The sequence below is a fragment of the Grampus griseus genome (genome assembly GCF_964374135.1).
Source record: "Grampus griseus genome assembly, chromosome: 14".
NCBI lineage: Eukaryota > Metazoa > Chordata > Mammalia > Artiodactyla > Delphinidae > Grampus > Grampus griseus.
This window is the reverse complement of record NC_139008.1, coordinates 65,380,748-65,399,034: the sequence shown is the minus strand read 5'-3', so window position 1 is coordinate 65,399,034 and position 18,287 is coordinate 65,380,748. Positions and strand designations below refer to the sequence as shown.

Here is an 18,287-nt window from a genome sequence, read left to right as displayed (position 1 = left end):
GTCACTCTCATGGAGACTTATGCAGTCTGGGGTCCAAGTGGCTTTTAACAGTGGAGGCTTACATCTTACCAACCGGACCACTTGAGCAGGGAAAAAAAACACGTCTTTCCCAGTTAGAGCAAAAGTCTCGAGCTGACTCTCATTGGACCAGCTTGGGTCAAATGCTGATTCCTGAACCAACCTTTGTGATCAGGGAGCTGTAATGCATTGACTGGCCAGTCCTGGGTGATGTCGTAGGTGATATACCAACCTCTGGAGCCAGAGAGGGGTTGGTCCGCCCCGCCAGGATAACACAGACTGACAGTAGTGGGGGTGGAGTGGGAGCACCAACAGAAAATCAGAGTGCTGTCAACAAGAGAGGGGAAATTGATACAGGGCAAAAGAAAACAATAGATATCCAGGAAACCTCATGACAGACAAGGACAGGGCTATTTGGGGTAGGATCAAGAATGTCACAGCCCTTCCTTCTGTCCCCCAGGGGCTGCGTGCTGTCATCCCCACTTGGTGTCTCTCTGCAGACTGTCTCTCTCTGCTTGCACAGCACTTTGGCTTGTGGTGGCTCCAGCTCTGCATCTGATGCTTTTTGAGTCAACCTTTCAGGGTCTTGATTCCAAATTTATGGGCGGGAGAAGCCCATTGGCCCAGCTTGGGTCAGCAGACCATTCCTGGTGCCATCCGGGGGGGTGGGGGTGGTCCGTGATACCTGGGGCTGTCCCTTCAAGGGACCACAGACATCCTGATCACCCGGCTGGGCACACATCAGGTGCTCAATGCATGTCAGTGGCCCTGGCCCACGTCCTTCCTGCAGCCCCTCCCAGGACCCCTCTCGAGAGTCTGAAAACCCTCCCCCAATACATCCCTCAGCTATGAGCTCAGAGTCATCATCTGGAACACGGAGGATGTAGTTCTGGATGATGCAAACCCACTCACTGGAGAGATGTCGAGTGACATCTACGTGAAAAGGTAGGCCTACAGGCCGAGCGGGCACATGGCTGTGCACTGAGGTGCGATTTCAAACAGGGGCTTGGGCCCTGGGCTGAGCCAGAGCTCTGGCCCCTAAGCCCTCGATGGCGCCCGGAGCTGGGTGGAGGGACCAGTCTGGTGGTAAGTGGAGGGGCAGGCTAGGTGAGGAGCCGGTTTCTGGGCTCCGTCCAGCACGGATGCCCATCCCCTCCGCCTGCACCTTTCCCCTGGCTCCAGCTGGGCGAAGGGGCTGGAGCAAGACAAGCAGGAGACAGGCGTTCACTTCAACTCTCTGACAGGGGAGGGAACTTCAACGGCGCTTCGTGTTCCGCTTTGACTACCTGCCCACCGAGCGAGAGGTGAGCGTCTGTTGCTGGCCTGGACCCTTTGCCCTGGAGGAAGCTGAGTTCCGGCAGCCATCTGTGCTGGTCCTGCAGGTCTGGGACTATGACTGCATCTCCGCCAACGAACGACTTCCTTGCTACTGCTTAGCTGCCCTCCTACCTCAACCCCTGGCCCCGATTTCTGCCCTCATTGCCCTGTCCCCTCTCTCCTGGGTTCCCTACTCTAACCCAATCCTCAATCCTGGATTTCAGACTCTAGGTCTGCTTTCTGGCCTAATTACTGAACTTATTCAGCTCTGAGCACCATAACCTCCGTTTCCACCCAAATCTCCCACTCAATCCTCTAATTTGACCTGAGCTCGGGTTACACTGGACTCGACTCCATGGCCTTTAGTCCCTGCTTTGGCGGTCTGGTCCCATCCTTGGGCCCTGTAGCATCAGGGTCTGACAACCTGCTGACATTTGGGCTGTGGTGTGTGGTCCATAGCTGTGGCCTGACTGCCACATTCTAACTTTGGATGCCCCGATTTACAATCCCGCTGTGCTGCCCTTCCCCCAAGATGCTCTCAGCCATCTTGTCACTTCCTACCTCTGGGCTCGGCTTTCCTTGGTGTCACTCTCAGGGAGGGGAGGTTGGTTCAGATAGACCTTGAGCTCCTGCCTAACCCAGAGAGCTCTGGACCTGCAGGATCCTTGGAGCTGCAGCTACCGGACATGGTGCGAGGGTCCTGGGGCCCCGAGCTCTGCTCCGTGTGGCTGGTCCGGGACGGGGCCGGGCCAAGGCGTAATCTCTTTCGCTGCCGCCGCTTGCGGGGCTGGTGGCCTGTAGTGAAGCTGCGGGTGCCGGAGGCTCAGGCTGGCAAGAAGAAGAGGAAGAAGAGGAAGAAGGGCCGGCCAGAAGACTTAAGAGTTCTTGGACTCAGGAGGCAACGTCTACATCCTCACGGTGGGTGCGGCCAGGGCAGGAACCGGGCCAGGCAGGGGCCAGGCCTGAGCCGGCCTAAGAACTTGGCTTCCGTCACCCCTTTTCCAGGGGAAGGTGGAGGCTGAGTTTGAGCTGCTGACTGTGGAGGAGGCTGAGAAACGTCCAGTGGGAAAGAGGCGCAAGGAGCCAGAGCCCTCGGAGAAGCCCAAGGGTGCGGGCGGTGCGGTGCAGGAGGCGGGGCCCGAGCCTGGGGGAGGGGGGAGGGGCAGCCGGGGGGCTTCCTCATCCTTCCGACACCACCTGCTTCCCCGCAGCTGCCCCGAAACCTCCTTCAACTGGTTTGTGAACCCGCTGAAGACCTCCGCCTTCTTCGTCTGGCGCCGGTGCTGGCGCATCCTGCTGCTGCTGGCGGCGCTGCTCACTGTCTTCCTCCTCCTCGTCTCCTACACCAGGCCTGGCCTGATCAACCAGGTTACCGTCCGCCCCCTCCACCGCCCCTGACTGACCTTGGACACTCATCCCGTAATGCCAGCTCCTCAACTCCTGCCCCTGGTGTCCTTCCCACCAACAGGAACCATCATGGCGTTCCCTGCTTTCTCTGTGTAAACCTTACGAGGTATCCACCCTGTCCCCTGAACACATGCTGCATATAATAAATGACACTAGGGGCAGAGAACAGATGTGTCCTTCGGTGGCCTCGGGCGCATGAATGCACAGGCTGGGAGGCTGCCCACGTGGCCCTGCTGCCGGGAAGGACAGGGCCCCGCGGCGGGTCACAGCCGAGGAGCCCTGGCCACCGAGGTGTCAGGCCCTCGAGCAGCCCACCTGCTGCGCCTGCTCATGCCAGCGGCTGGGTCCCTCTCACCCCACCTGCCGTGGCTTCTGCTGCTCCATTGCAGCTAAGCCCTTTATGTGCTCCGTGAACCTGTACCGACCCTGAGAGAAGGCAGATCACTTAGGACACTTGACTGCAAGTGACAGAAATCCTAACCCAAGCTGGCTTAAGCAAAAAGGGAATTTATTGGCTTACACAGCTGTAATTCCCAGGAATTGGTTGGCTTCAGGTGCTGTTTGTCTCAGGGTTCAAACAATGTCACTAGGACTGGTTCTCTGCCTGAGCTTGGCGCTGCAGTCCTCAGGGGAAGCTCATTTGCAGACAGGGTCTCTCCTCGGAAGTGCAGGACGGCTGCAGCAACCCCACGTCTCCCCATACGCATGTCCGGAAGGAAAGAAAGCTTTCCTAGGCCTGACAGATGCTAGCTTGCTCTGGGTCACTGGGGTGTGGGTGTGGGATGGGATATGCTGATTGGGGCCCTCCCCTGGGGCTTAGGGTGGGAGATCAGCCCTCTTCCCAAATCACACAAGCAGACAGTGGGCGGGGAGGTTCCCAGAGGAAACCCAGGATACCTTAACAAGGGGGAATGGTTCCCGGGTGACCAAAAAAACAAGGCTCACTACAGCTGACAATATCACCCGCAATTCATAAATGAGACAAGGGCCCACCAATAACACGTCCAAGGTCACAGCTCGTAAGTGGCCACATCAGAGCTGGGTCTCATGTCCGGCTGCCTCCAGAAGTTTTGCTGTCATTGCCCTACTCTGCTTTCTGTCCTCCGCTTCTCCCCTCACTACTGTCTTACACTGAAACTCCCTGAGAAATGACTGGCTGAACTGACCAGCTACTAATGTCCCTGGTTGCCTGGGCTGTGCAGTGGTGAGGTCTCAGGGCCGGTTCCCCACACATCTTAAGGGCTGTAATGGGAAGGCCTGACTAGGTCCAGAGCCAGAGTCTGATACTAGCCCTGCTTCAGAATGGCCACTGCTACCTTCCCTCCCTGTTTTTCAGTTCTGTGTCCACCCAGGAAATTGCAAAGGACCTGGCTGTACCCTTCTGGGCACCAGGAGCCAGCAGGCACTTGGCACATCGCAGGGTCAGTGAGCAGGAGGGGATCAGGTGACTGAGCCCAGGGTGGCGGGGAGGGGCCCCAGCTTAAGCCACCACTGAGGTGGCAACCCCCAGCCTGCAGCCAGGGCCTATTACCAGTGGGGTCGGAAACTCACAAGGCTGGGGGCCAGGATGACTCCAGGAAGCTCATCCTGGACAGGTCCATCTAAGCCCTGGGGCTGAACCCAAAAGGCCTGAAGGCCACGGTGGGAGGGACTGATGATGGGGCTGTGGAGTGAACATCAGTCTGGTTTGAATCAAGTCCTATTAAGCAGGGACGTCCACGTGGGGCTCCCAGGGGCACCTGGCTCTGCAAAGTCAGTCCTGACTGCCTTTGATAAGTGGCTGTGATGAGGGTTGTTCCCACGCTCCAGCCAGACCCAAGAACCACACAGAGACCAGCGAGTACTATCACAATTGATAGATTTACCAACCTGGGGCCGCGACTGACTCTTTGCAGAGGGGGTGTGCGGGGTGGGTGGGGTAAGAGGCTGGGAAAATGACCACAAGGCCAAAGGAAAACAGGGACTTGTTGGGGGGGAAGGACGGACAACTATGTTGTCTTCCCTAGATCAATTTTCTTCTGGATGGCTCGAGCCGAGTGGTAGATGAGAGAGTCGATGAGTCCGGCCACTGGGGAGAGAGACGAGGGCTGGCACTGGCCCAGGTGGGCTCTTGGCTTGACCTCCGGGCCTTGTCACCTGACTGGCCAGGCCAGCATCCCCCCCCTTGGCCCTTGAAGTGCCCCTCCTCCCTCAACCAAAACCTAGTGGGGGGAGTCAAGCTTTACACTCCCCATCAAGCCCTGAACCCCAGACAGACACCCTCGAGCTTCTAACCTGTGAACATGCCCCCGATGATAGCGCACACGCCTGTCAGGAAGTGTGTGAAGGACCTGGCAGAGGGGCGGGGGAGGGTCAGCAGGCACCCCGCTCCCTGCCGGCCCAGGCCCCTCCCTTTCCCTGCCCTCACCTGTGCTTCTCCGTCAGCTTCACCATCATGGGCGAGAGCTCGTACAGCACGAAGACTCCAGGAAGCCCCTGATCGCCCATCAGCCCATTGGCGACCTTCTCATGTCTGGTCACAGAGAACTGATTTGTCCTCAGCACCTGGGACGGGAGGGGAGCCTGGGCCAGGGCTGGGTCTATGACCTGGCTCCCAACCCTGCCGCCCCACCCCTGCTCCTACCCCTGGTGTTGCAGTGCCTTGACTGTGTGGAGGAGAAAACGAGGCCCCACCTTGGAAACAAACACTGCAAGGCCTGGGGACCACCTAGATGCCCTCTCCCAGCCTGACCATCCCAGCTTCCCCTCCAGTCACCAGCTCTTTACAGCTTCTCAATCCCAGCTACGTTTGGTGGACCCTCTCAATGGGGGTCCAGGGGCGAGAAGCAACTCTCCAAGGCTGTACCACAAGCTCCTGGCGAGGCTGGGCCTGACTTCCTCTCTGCTCAGTCCCTTGCATTCTACCAGTCTGCGGAGACGCTGCTCCACAGGCCACAGCAGAGACGGGAGGAAGGGGCATGGGCGGGTTGACCTTGCTAGCTCCTGGCTCAGGGCAGATAACGGGGGACAGTGAGGCAGACAGAGAGTGGACACGGGAGGAGTGGATGGAGGTACTTTGGGCAAGTAGGAAAAGCGCTTTGAAATCTGACAGCCTGGGGCCTGAGCTCTGGCTGTGAGGGCAAATCACCTACCCTCTCTGAGCCTCACCTTGTCACCCATCATATGGGGATAAGAGCAGGACTCCGCTTCCCAGCTTGAAGGAACTCAGGTGCCTGGCACCAAGAGGGTGCCCGGATGTCTGAGCTCCCTCAGACTCACCTCCCCATCTACCTTCATGTACACCGTGGGCACCACCTTCACAAAGTACTGGAACATCATGGAGGCTGCAGGGAGAAGAGGGCACTGGGCGTGGGTGCAGGCAGGGCTTGGGTAGCTGGGGGCTACCTCCCAGGCTGGTACCTTGGGGTGCAGTGACGTTGGTGTGGTCCAGGGGGTTCACAATGCCCGGGTAGTCCTCCCCGAATGACAGGTGCTGGATGTAGTGGGTCATGTTGATCTGCAAGCAACACCAGCTCCTGGGTCTTGGAGCACTCGAGGCCCCGAAAGGCCCCTCCCTCTCAAAGGCTCTTCAGACAGGAGCAGACAGGGGCACCTGGGTCTGGGGAGTGGGTGTGTAGAGATGGGCCAAGGGCTGGGCCCTGCCTAGGAGAACCTGCTTGAGACAGGCACCCCCACCCCACCTAGGAAGTCCTTCCTCAGGGTCTGGGGGCTCCTGGGGCTCCAGAGTTTGAGGCTCTGGCTGCACCCACCCATTAGCCAAGCACAGACTGGACATGGGCCCTGTGTGGCAGGTGCTGGCTTTGCCTGGAGGCGCCCCAGATCTCCCAGCTCCGGCGCCTGTCCTGCTCCTGTCTAGATCAAACAGCCATTAGAGGGATCTTTTAAAAAAGTACAAATCTGATTATGTCATAACCCTGTTTAAGGTAAGCCAACAGCCTCCCAACTGCTTGGGAGAAAGTCCAGACCCCCCGGCCGGCCTGCCAACCCTCCAGCCTCATCCTCATCCAACCACATGGCCCTGTTGTTCCTTAGAAGTGCCCCAACCCTCCTGACCTCACCCCAAGGCTCCCTCTTCCCGGATGCTCTTGTCCAAGCCCATCCCCTGTTTCCAGCCCACGCGGATCTCAGTTCAAAAGTCACCGCCAGTACCCTCGGACTGCACCCCCTCTCAGAACATGGTTTATTTTTCTATATCTACTCCCCACCCCAGGATGTCTCTACAGAGAATGAAGGCAGCAGCACGCTTCCACCTCCACCCGCCCTCCATGGTTTCTACCTGGTACGTACATTGTCGAGGCCAAAGCTCTGCAGGTCATGGACTAGGAGAGAAGGGAGAAGATGTCAGCAGACGGAGCAGGCTCCCCACACCCTCGCCTGGGCCTCCTCACTCCTCCCTCTGGACTGTGACCCACCTGGCTCGTCCTCTACCCCTCATTCACTCACCAGTCTGGCCCTGCTTGAGGGCAGCCAGAGGGCCTGCCGCAGGCCTGCGTGAGAGTCCATGCCCTCCACAGGCCCCACTTCCTCCCTCACATACACAGGGAGCCCTTCACGGGCATCACTCCAGGCCTTTGCTCCCACCAAGGCCCTGCCTGCATCTCAGGAAAGAAAACCCACTGACTCAGGTTTAACGAGAGCCGATGGCCAATCACTGAACCCCAGAGTGAGGTGGGACCTGAGAATGTGGTCCAAGCTCTTACCCTGCCTCTTCTGCCCTCACCCTCAACCCACCAAAGGAAATCCCACAGGCAACCTGCCCCCTCTGTTCCAGAACAAGCTCTTCCTGCCCTCTAACCCTGATCCCTCCCTGCTACAAGGAACCCCACCTAAAAGATACATCCCACTGCTTTTTATAGTCACCGGGCAGCCATCCCGCCCATCCACACCTCCGCCCATCCTGGGAGGGCAGGCTGCCCCAGAAATGGGGGCTTGGCCTCCCTGGGAGGGCAGGGCCACTTACTCTCCACAGCATGTACTGCAGCATGGGGGAGGGAAGAAGAGAGAAGGGAGGAAGAGAAAAAAGATTCAGAGCTTCACAACAAGAACTACAAGAATTACAGACCAAGATATGTGGTAGAAGGGAAGACTGGATATTCCTGCCTCAGCAGCAGGGTCTGGACTCAGCTAACAAGCTTCCTCCTGGTCCCCTCCCCAAAGGAGCCCTTCCCTGGCCAGAGAAGAAGGCAAGGGGGCTTGGGGGCAGAAGTATGGTGGCCTAGGAAGAACAAAAGACCTAGAGCCCAGAGTCACTTTCCTAGCTGTGTGACCTTGGGCAAATCACTTGTCCTCTCTGAGCCTTGGTGTTCCCCTCTGCACAGGGCTGTCCTGAGGACCAGACAGGATCTAAGATGGGAAAGTACTTGGTAAACTTTACAATCTTCCTCTTTTCTTCCCCAATCAACATAATGTCAGAAACTAGCTCCCAGGCCTTCAATTCAGCCTCTGGCCTCAGGCAACTGTAGTTCTGTGTTTCGAACATCCTTCTAGGATATGGAGTGCCTTTTGCCCTGGGCTCCCTGACTATGACAACAGCCCAGACAGAGAAGCAGAGACGCACCACCTGCAGGCCCTGCGCCCACAGCTCCACGCTGATCGTCTTCCTAATCCCAGTAAGACCACCCTTCCCCGGCCCCCTCCAGATCCACCTGCCTGCTCCTCTCCAACACTCAGCCTCATCCCCGACTGCCTTAAAGACCAGCAGGGCCATCTCCATCAGGCTTGTTACTCCTGCTGTCCTTCGTCACTGGGCAGCTCAGGACTGCCAGGTCATCTCTCATCCCCTGGACTCTTGTCACCATGTAGCTCTGTACATTCCCTTAGTATAATCCCGACTCCCATCCCTCCCAGACCCTTCCACGTGCCCTGTTACTCATCAGCAAAACCTCAACATCTTCAACCTCCAAACCTTCCCTCCACCTTGTGCTCTGGCGGCAGCCCAGCTCTCCCTTGAGAGCACTATTTCCCTTGCAGACCCCAAGCAGTGACTATTTCTCTCCCACACCTGTCCTCCTCCTTGGCCTTAAGAGAGGTCCTCCTTGCTCCTTAATGCCATTTCCAGATCACTGTCCCTTGATCTTCCCTAAAAGTCTCCAGGTCTGCAGCTCCTGGAACGCTATACCACCTCCCATCCCCATCTGTTTGCTGGAGATCCACACAGAACTGCCAGTCAGTTCTCCCATGCCAGTTCTCAAGAGTTGTAGCCACTGTCACGCTCTCCCATACGATGGTCCTGTCACAATTCCTGGTGATTTCAGCTGCCAACCTACCCAAACCTGTGTAGATCTGCCCTTCCTCCTGTTGTCAACTTGGGGCTTTCTACACCTCTAAGGCACTACATTCTGTCTTCCTTTTCCTCCTCAAGGACTTCACTCCAGTAAATGTCTCTCTCATCTCCGGAGCATCGCTTCTGCTCTCTTCAGGAGGTAACTTCCGACAGCATGTTAACACACTGCTACATCACACATCTTACAAAACCCCCCGTGACTCCACATTTCCCTCCAGCCACAGCCCACTCTCTCCCTTCCCTTTAGAACAAAGCCCACAAGCGCTGCCTCTGCTCACTGGCTCCACTCCTCTCCCATTCCCTCCTGAACCACTCAGTGGTGCTTCCTGGCACTTCACCCGAACTGCTCTGTTAAGGTCACAATGACCACTGCCACGTTATACACCCAATGGTCGTTGTACTTGATGTCCAGAAGCATCTGATATGGTTCTGGAAACACTTTCATCCCTTGGCTTTCAGGATGTCTGGTTCACACTCTCATCTCCTCGGTGTTTCTTAGCAGTCTCCTCTGCTGCTTCCTCCTGATGCCCTGTCCTCTAATGCTGGGGCCCGGCGCTTAGGCTCCTGAGCTCTCCTGTTCTCCATCTACCCTCACCTCCACCCAGAAGGTGATTCATTCAGTCCCATGGTTTTAATACACTGATGACTCCAACATTTGTATCTCTAGGCTAGACCTCTCCCCTAAACTCCAAACTTGAATGGCCAACTTCTTACTTGACATCTGAGGTGTCTAAAAGGACACCCACATCCCACTGGTCCGAACATGTTGAAAGTGGCTTTATGCCCCCCACTCCAACCATCTAAACCTGTTCCTCTGAGTCATCCCCCATCACTAAATGGTAACTTCATCCTTCTCGCTACTCAAGTAGAAAACTTCGGAGTCATCTTGACTCCTCTTTCTCTCACCTTCGCATCCATCAGCAGCTCCACCTTCAAAATACCCGCAGTCACTTCTCACCACATCTACCACCACTCTGGCCCCGCCCCCATCACCTGGTGCCTGAACCGATTGCCGTTAACAGCCTCCTGATCGGCCTCTCTGCCTCTGTCCTCCTCCGCCACACCCCCGACCCGGGCCCACCGTCTTCTCCACAGAGCAGAGGGCTGCCTGTCTTTTCAAAATTAAGTCAGATCACGTGCCTCTTCTTCAGAGCCCCACGACAGCCTTCCATCTCATGCAGAGCAGCAGCCCGAGTCCCTGCAGTGCCCTCCTGGGCCCTGTTACCTCCCTCATCTTACTGCTAACCACGCAGCTTGGCTAACTGTGCTCCGGCCACCCTCACTTCCTCACTGTGCCCTGAGTTCACCAAGCACATTCCTGCCTTAGGGATTTGCACTTGCTATTCTCTCTGCTTGAAACACCTCACCCCCGTCATCCACATGGCCGGTCCCTTCACTTTCTTCAGGTCTTCACTCAAATGTCATCCATCAGAGTCTTCCCCTGACCACCCGATATGGAATGGTACTCACACACCGTCTCACCCAACCTCTCGGCCCCATCATCCTTATCCTGCCTTTTTTGGGTTTGAGTTACCTAATAGCATCTGATATACATTTTACATACTTATTTATTGTCTGTTTCTTTACTAGAATGTTCTGAGGGCAGGGACTTTTTTTTTCATTAAAATAATTTTTTTTGGCTGCATTGGGTCTTCATTGCTGCGTGTGGGCTTTCTCTAGTTGTGGTGAGTGGGGACTATTCTTCATTGTGGTGCACAGGCTTCTCATTGCAGTGGCTTCTCCTGTTGCGCAGCACAGGCTCTAGGCACACAGGCTTCAGTAGTTGTGGCTCCCAGGCTCTAGAGCGCAGGCTCAGTATTTGTGGCACACGGGCTTAGTTGCTCCGCGGCATGTGGGATCTTCCTGGACCAGGGATCGAACCCGTGTCGCCTGCATTGGCAGGTGGATTCTTAACCACTGTGCCACGAGGGAAGTCCCAGGGACTTTGTTTTGATCACTGCTGTATCCTTAGCACCTAGACTAGCACATGGCGCACAACAGGTGATTACTAAATATCTAGTGAATGTACGAATGAATAAATGAATGAGAATAAATCTCATTTATTCATCCTTGTGAACAACCCTGTAAGGTAGGCACTATTTCAGGCCCATTTTATAGAAGAAGAAATTGAGTAGGGCTCAATACGTACTAAATATGACACAGCGTGGGAGAGGCAGAACCCGGGTTCCAAACCAGCTCTGCTTCCCCCAAAGCCTCACACACAGGTCATCTGATACTGGGGGCTACCATTTAAATAAGTACCTACCACAAGCCAGGCTCTGTGCTATCATCTTTAACCTGCCCAAACAGCATAGGAGATGAGTACTATCAGCCCCACTTCAAAAAGGAGGAAACTGAAGCTCAAAAAGTTAAGGAAATTTCTCAAAGTTTCAGACAGCCTGTAAGGTCTAAAACTGAAATCTGAAGCCAGGCAGTCTGGCTCCTCAGCCTGTGCTCTTAACTGTTTACCAAACTGCTGCCCTGGGTTCAGGGTCTGCTCTGGGCCAAAGACAAAAGAGCAGGAGGCAGCCGAAGGGGCACTCAGACTCGCCAGGTGTTCAGGGGCTAAAGCTCCCAGCTGATGTCGGGTCACTTACCGTGCACGTGGGACTGCTGGAAGCTCTTCCCGGGGGCAAAGTGGAAGTTTCCCGCCACCTGTAGGGGAGATGCCCTCTCATTCTCCAGCCGTTTCCTCCCTTCCCTTTGTCCCCTCGATTCACAGTGGAGTGGGGCCAACCCACACACCAGCTGGCCCTGTCCCGCCTTGGCTCCTCCTGTACCTTGTTGACTTCCAAGAAGCCGTACACCTGGCAGCCTTCATTCTTCTGCTCCTGCATCTTCTGGCTGAAGCCCTCTCGCCGGCACTGCTCAATAGTGTCTGGGTTCTTGAAGGCCCAGCCTCGACGGCGATATGCCTCCCGCACATCCTCACAGGAGTTACAGCACCTGTAGGGGAGGAGGTGCAGGGGGAGAATGTCAAAGAGGCACAGAAACAGTGCCGGCACCTTGGGAAATAAAGCAGTTCTGCCCACTAATGAAGCCTCTGCCAGCCTCAGCCCTGACCATCCAGTGTTCTCAAAGTATGTTTCCTCAGTGGCAGCAGGACTGTTAAAAATACGTATTCCCATTTTCTTTGGGGTGATGAAAAGTTTTAGATCAGATTGTGGTGATGGCTGCACAATGCTATGAATGTAGTTAATACCACTGGATTGCACATATGAAAATGGTTAAATGGTAAATTTTATGTCATATATATTTTACCTAAAAAATTTTTTTAAAACTACATATTCCCAGGCCCTGCCCTAGACCTGGTGAATCAGCCTCTCACGGGTCAGGGCCTGAGAAACAAACCAGCAGTTACCATATATGGAAGGCTTAATTAATAACCTGTGCTGGGCCCTCCATCTCACTGCTTTACATACATATTCCTTATGTGACTCTTATGAGAAAGGTGCCATTATGGTCCCCCTTCACAAGAGAGGGTTACATAGCTTGGCCCAAGGACCCATGGGTAGAACCCAGGCAGCTGGACTCCAGAGACTACCTCTGAACCAGAGCAAGGACCACTTCAACTTCGTCCCCAGCTCTGCAGCCCCCAGGTAGGGCCTGGCCACAGAGCCTCAGTCGCCTGCACCAGGATCAGGGACCAAGGCTGCAGCCTGTCCCGTCCGGTCTAAATTCTTGGTCTAAACCACAGAGTCCAACAAAGGCTGAGGATGACTGACAAAAAACACCTGATGGGGGCCCAGCTCCCCACCCCCCACCCCCGACCCTGGCTCACTTGATGTCTTCCGTCTCGGCACCATAGCAGCTCTCACAGCGATTAGGGTCCAGGGAATCAGGGTCAAACACCTTCATCTCAACTTTCCCGAGCTCTAAGGGGAGGGCAGAGGCAGGGGCATCAGCTGGGGGCAGGCACAGTGAAATCTATACCCCTAACCCTTGCATGGGCCCTTTGGGTTAATAAACATTATAACAGCTAATATTTACATCATGTTTACTATGTGTCAGGCACTAAGCATTTCTACACGTATATTATTTCTTTTAATAACGGTAATAGTAATAAAACAATAACAGTGAATACTAAATATTAGCTGAGTACAGGTCGGTGTACTTTACATATACTGTCTCTTTTCAACCCCACAATGCCTGTGAAGGTGGAGGTTATTATCCCCATAGTACTTGAGAAGGTGCTGAGGCTCAGAGATGAAAAGTGATTTCGCCCAATGCAACACAGTAAGTGGCAGATTTCAGCTCTAAATCCAAAGCGTAAGCCCTTAACCATGGCGCTTGTCCTCAGACTGCTCTCTCTGCACCTGGCTCCCTGCCTTTAACTACCTCAACATAACTGGTGATTTCAATATTCAATACCCTGATCTCCTGTCCTCCAATAATCTTTCTATTTTTGTCATCCAACCTCAGCCACGCATTTCCATACTCAGTTATTACCAGTTACCACAAAGCTTCCAAAATTCAATTTCAAGTATCCCAATCTTCAATCTTATCCTCATTTTCCCACATCACTCTCTCTGGTACCCAGAATCTACCAATTCTTTGACACCACTGACACTATCACCCCTTCACATCGTCACTTCCCTCCGTGTTTAAATTTTATGGTCCGAATGAGGAATGAACAGTCTCGTCAATAAATGGTGCCAGGAAAACTGGATATTCACATGTAAAAGATTGAAATTATACCCCTCACAAAAATTAACTCAAAATGGATTAAAGAATTAAATGTAAGACTTGATACCATAAAACTCCTAGAAGAAAACATAGGGAAAGAACTCCTTGATATTGGTCTTGGCAATGGTTTTTTGGACATGACACCAAAAGCACAGGCAACAAAAGTAAAAATAAGTGCAACTACATCAAAGTAAATAGCTTCTGCACAGCAAAGAAACAATTAACAAAATGAAAAGACAACCTATGGAATGGGAGAAATATTTGCAAATGATATATCTGATAAGGGGTTAATATCTAAAACATGTAAGGAACTCATATAACTCAACAGCAAAAAAATAAATTTATTCAATTAAAAATGGGCAAAGGACTTGAATAGACATTTTTCAAAAGAAGACATACAGGTGGTCAACAGGAACATGAAAAGGTGCTTAACAACACTAATCATCAGAGAAATGCAAATGAAAACCACAAGATATCACCTCACACCTGTTAGAATATCTATTATTAGAAAAAACAAAAACAAAAATGAAGTAAGTATTGATGAGAAAGTGGAGAAAAGGGAACCCTTGTGCACTGTTGGTGGGAGTGTAAATTGGTACAGCCATTATGGAAAACAATATGGAAGTTCCTCAAAAAACTAAAAATAGAACTACCATTTGTTCCAGCACTCCCATTTCTGGGTATAGATACAAAAAAAGAAAAGAAATCAGTATCCTGAAGAGATATCTGTATTCCCATGTTTATTGCAGCATTATTCACAACAACCAAGACAAAAAACAACCTAAGTGTCCCTCAGCAGATGAATGGATAAGGAAAATGTGGTTTGTTTGTGTGTGTGTGTGTGTGTATATGGTGTGTATATATATATATGGTGTGTATATATATAATGAATATTACATACATCATATATATTAGAATATTTTATATATCATATACATATATTGGAATATTATTCAGTCATTAAAAAGGAAATCCTACCATTTGCAACAACATAGATAAACCTCGTGGCCATTATATTAAGGGAAATAAGTCAGATAGAGAAAGACAAATACTGTATGATCTCATTTATATGTAGAATCTAAAAAAAACAAATTCATAGAAACAGAGAGTAGACAGGTGGCTGCCAGGGGCTGGGGTATAGGGGAAATGGGGAAATGTTGGTCAAAGGGTACAGACTCTCACTTATAAGATGAATAAGTTCTAGGGATCTAATGTACAGCATGGTGACTATAGTTAACAATATTGTACTGTATACTTGAAAGTTGCTGAGAGTACATTTTTTTTTTTTTTTTTTTTTTTTTTGTGGTATGCGGGCCTCTCACTGTTGTGGCCTCTCCCGCTGCGGAGCAGAGGCTCCGGACGCGCAGGCTCAGCGGCCATGGCTCACGGGCCCAGCCGCTCCGCGGCATGTGGGATCTTCCCAGACCGGGGCAGGAACCCGTGTCCCCTGCATCGGCAGGTGGACTCTCAACCACTGCACCACCAGGGAAGCCCCTGAGAGTACATCTTAAATGTTCTCACCACATACACAAAAAAGGTAACTGTGAGGTAGTGGATGTGTTAGCGAACCCTATTGTGGTAATCATCTTATAACAAATATGTATGTTAAATCATCATGTTGTATACCTTAAACTTACACGATGGTATATTTCAATTATATCTCTACAAGGCTGGAAAATAAATTCTCTGGTCCACTGCTGCAATTATTCTCTTGCACATAATCACAAGTCATTTGTTCCTCTCTCCCTTTGTCGTACAAGTCTAGCAAAACTTAAATCCTAGTTGAGTTCAACTCCCTGTGCCTACTTCTTTCCTGTGACTCCCTTAAGACTGCCTGGCAATCCTACTTTCTTTCAATAATCAGTTCACTATCCCATTCCCCACGATGACTAATTTCTATCTTTTCCCCTTTCCTTGGGCTTCCAAAATCCCTTCCCCTTTCTCCACTCTTAGCTAATGACTTTGCTTTCAATTTCCACTAAAAATAGAGAAGCAACAGAACCTCACTTCATCTCAACACCAAACCTACCAACCCGCATGCACTCTCTTCCAGCCTCCACCCTACTTCTCCGCTCTGTCTCACAGCAAGACTCCTGGAAGGGTCATCTATACTTGATGTCTCCACTTCCTTTTCTACTCTTTGGTTAGATTTTCATCCCCAACAGTATCAAAACTAATCCTTTCAGTCTCCAGTGACCTCCGTGTTGCCAACTGCAATGGTCAGAACAGCCCAACCAAGTCACTCCTGAATTCCTGACCCATAGAAACTGAAAAAAAAATGTTTGTTGTGTTAAGTCACTAACTTTGGGGGTTACTTGTTATGCAGTAGTGGATATATATTCCCCCACCTCTCCCACCTACACACACAAATCCTCTTCCTCCTTTCTGGTCATCAAGTCATTCATTTCCTCAGACCAAAGCCTTGGAATCAACCTTGACCCAACACCCAATCCTACAGCCAATTCTATTGGTTTTACTGGTGTTCAACATATGTTTGTTGAACAAATAAATGACAAAGCTCACCAACAGAGGAATCCCTAAGGTGTGAAAAATCATAGCTTTCAGGAAGGTTTTGTTATGGAGTAAAACTGACTTAATGGAGGCATTGGGAGGACACCCAGAGAGAAGAAAGGAAGCTAAAAGTGAACAGACACTCTGTACTAGGCATTGTACACATATTACTTCATTTGATCCTACAATTCCACGTGGTGGGTATAACTGTTTATCACCACTTAATAGCTGAGGTCACAGATGGCAAGAGACGAAGCTACATCCGAACGCAGGCAATCTAACCCAAGAACAAACTCAACCTTAAGCCATCCTTCATTCCAGGGAAGAGCATTCAGGGCTGAAGTCAGTCTATGGGACAGGGAAGCAACACCCAGAGAAGCGTGGGTCCACCTAGACGAGTTCTGCCAAGGCAACAGCACATAGGATCCATCCTCAAACTTCTGTTACTCAGACCACAACAGGCAGGGATTGGGGACCTCTGAGAATGACAGCCCTGAAGAGTACTCTTCTCAATACTAGGCTAGAATACTGGATTTCAGCCCACTCTGATTCTTAATAGCTGGGGGACCCTAGGCAAGCCACTTGACTTCTCTGGGTCTTAGATGTTTCATTTGTCACTGGGCTGGTCACAGCCCACTTGCCAGAAGGTAGTGCTTGGGCTTGTCCAGCTCTGGGATTTGAGATCTGGTCTCTTCCCCCCAGTTACCATGACGTTCCGCCTCTGAGCTCACGGGAAAGCCATCCTTATCTAGCCGTTTTTTGAACAGGTTGTGTTCCACATCCAGCTGCTGCTCCCCAGCCACATCCATGGCATCAATGCTCAGATCTGGAAGCAGGAAATCAGGATAAGGTACTGGGAACCTAAGGGCAAGGGAATCTGGGTTTTGGAGGGTAATGGGGATGCTGGGCTTGTCTTGGGGCAGCAGTGGATTAGGGGAACGAGGTTGTCCTGGAGTCCTGTCCAGAACCTAAGGCTGGAGGTGTGAACCTGGAAGCCCACCTGAGAACCCTGGGACTTGCAACTCCCACCCATGGTGAGGTACTCACAGGCACATGGCATGTGTGGAAAAAGCACATTTATGTTGATCTTCAGTTTATCTCCCCGTGACTTATCCACGTAGAGTTCAGGATGCACCTGGGGCAGGACGACCTCAGTAAGATTTGGCCCCAAGCCTCTTTTTCCCCATTCCCATCCCCTAAAGCGCCTACCTCTAGAACGCCAAGCCCCGCCCACGTACTAGGCCCCGCCCCTTACCTCAGTGGTGAGGTAATACTGCAGCTCGGACAGGAACAGTAGCAGCATGAGAAGGCCACTGACAATGGTCACTGCGGGCAGGGAGCGAGGGTCAGGAGGGCCTCTGTTCCTCTTCCTCAGCCCCTGGCAGGCCGGGCAGGTTCCAGGCGCCCCAGCCAACCTCTAGGACACCCCACTCCCCGCCACTCCGACCCCGCCACGGCCTACCCGTGGCGCCCCCGCAGGTCTTGACCCGGAAGTCCTCCAGAGTCTTGGGGTAGGCATCGAACTGCTTCAGCTTCCCCAGTGCCTCCATGGGGACTAGCCGGAAAGAGGACGCCAACCTGCCCGCCCGCCTGCCCGCCCCTGCAGCCTCCCGCTTCCGGCCGAGCTTGAGCCACGCCCCCTCTCTGCACGCAGGCGCAGCAATGCGTACGCTCGGCCCCACCCTTCGCCCTCGTTCTCACGCAGGCCGCCCCGCCCATCCGTGCTGTCGGCACTGCTGTTCAGCGGCTAAAGAGGGCTCCAGCGGTAAGGGAGCGAGGGAAGGCGGGGTGGGGGGGGTAGGTCTTCTGCGGAACAGGGTCCCCGGAGGAGGACTCCGCCGGGTAGACACAGTAATAGCAGCATTCGCTTGCCTTGCGCCAGGAACTGCGCCTCGAGTTTCACATGAGACTCTTGGAACTTGGAAGCTCCTAGAACAGTGGTTTTCAGTCTCCCCAAGCGGCAGCCCCATTATCACCTGGAATTGGTTAGAAATGCAAGTTATCGTGCCCCGACACAAACCTGATGAATCAGAAACTCTAGGAATGGCTCCCAGGTGATTCCCTG

General features: G+C 52.7%; 1 protein-coding gene and 1 pseudogene across 2 annotated transcripts in view; one reads left to right on the top strand and one right to left on the bottom strand.

Moving 5' to 3' along the window:
- Nucleotides 1-2,941, top strand: part of LOC309832764 (fer-1-like protein 4) — a 47,962-nt pseudogene extending 45,021 nt beyond the window's left edge. The window contains exons 37-40 of the transcript in view: nucleotides 865-963; nucleotides 1,201-1,440; nucleotides 1,996-2,253; nucleotides 2,341-2,941. The product of the transcript in view is annotated as a fer-1-like protein 4 (transcript). The remainder of the gene's footprint in view (nucleotides 1-864; nucleotides 964-1,200; nucleotides 1,441-1,995; nucleotides 2,254-2,340) is intronic.
- Nucleotides 2,942-4,612: 1,671 nt separating this feature from the next.
- On the bottom strand, nucleotides 4,613-17,837 carry ERGIC3 (ERGIC and golgi 3). The gene is made up of 13 exons (XM_082671081.1): nucleotides 17,685-17,837; nucleotides 17,478-17,548; nucleotides 17,270-17,357; nucleotides 16,929-17,048; nucleotides 12,807-12,900; nucleotides 11,806-11,971; nucleotides 11,623-11,680; nucleotides 7,030-7,061; nucleotides 6,142-6,238; nucleotides 6,001-6,065; nucleotides 5,150-5,286; nucleotides 5,017-5,072; nucleotides 4,613-4,810 (listed from the first exon to the last, which is right to left on the bottom strand). Exons 1-13 carry the CDS (start codon nucleotides 17,770-17,772, stop codon nucleotides 4,731-4,733), a joined length of 1,152 nt encoding a protein of 383 aa, XP_082527207.1. The 5' UTR covers nucleotides 17,773-17,837; the 3' UTR covers nucleotides 4,613-4,730.
- Between the last annotated feature and the right edge of the window lie 450 nt (nucleotides 17,838-18,287).

What these genes read in the sequence shown, in the direction of transcription:
- ERGIC3 (XM_082671081.1), bottom strand. Translation starts at nt 17,772, where the DNA reads ATGGAGGCACTGGGGAAGCTGAAGCAGTTCGATGCCTACCCCAAGACT. An exon ending in CCAGCAGTCCCACGTGCACG is followed by an intron (nt 7,062 to 11,622) that starts GTAAGTGACCCG and finishes CTTCTCTCCTAG; the next exon opens with TCCATGACCTGCAGAGCTTT. An exon ending in ACATGAAGGTAGATGGGGAG is followed by an intron (nt 5,287 to 6,000) that starts GTGAGTCTGAGG and finishes CTCCCGTCCCAG; the next exon opens with GTGCTGAGGACAAATCAGTT.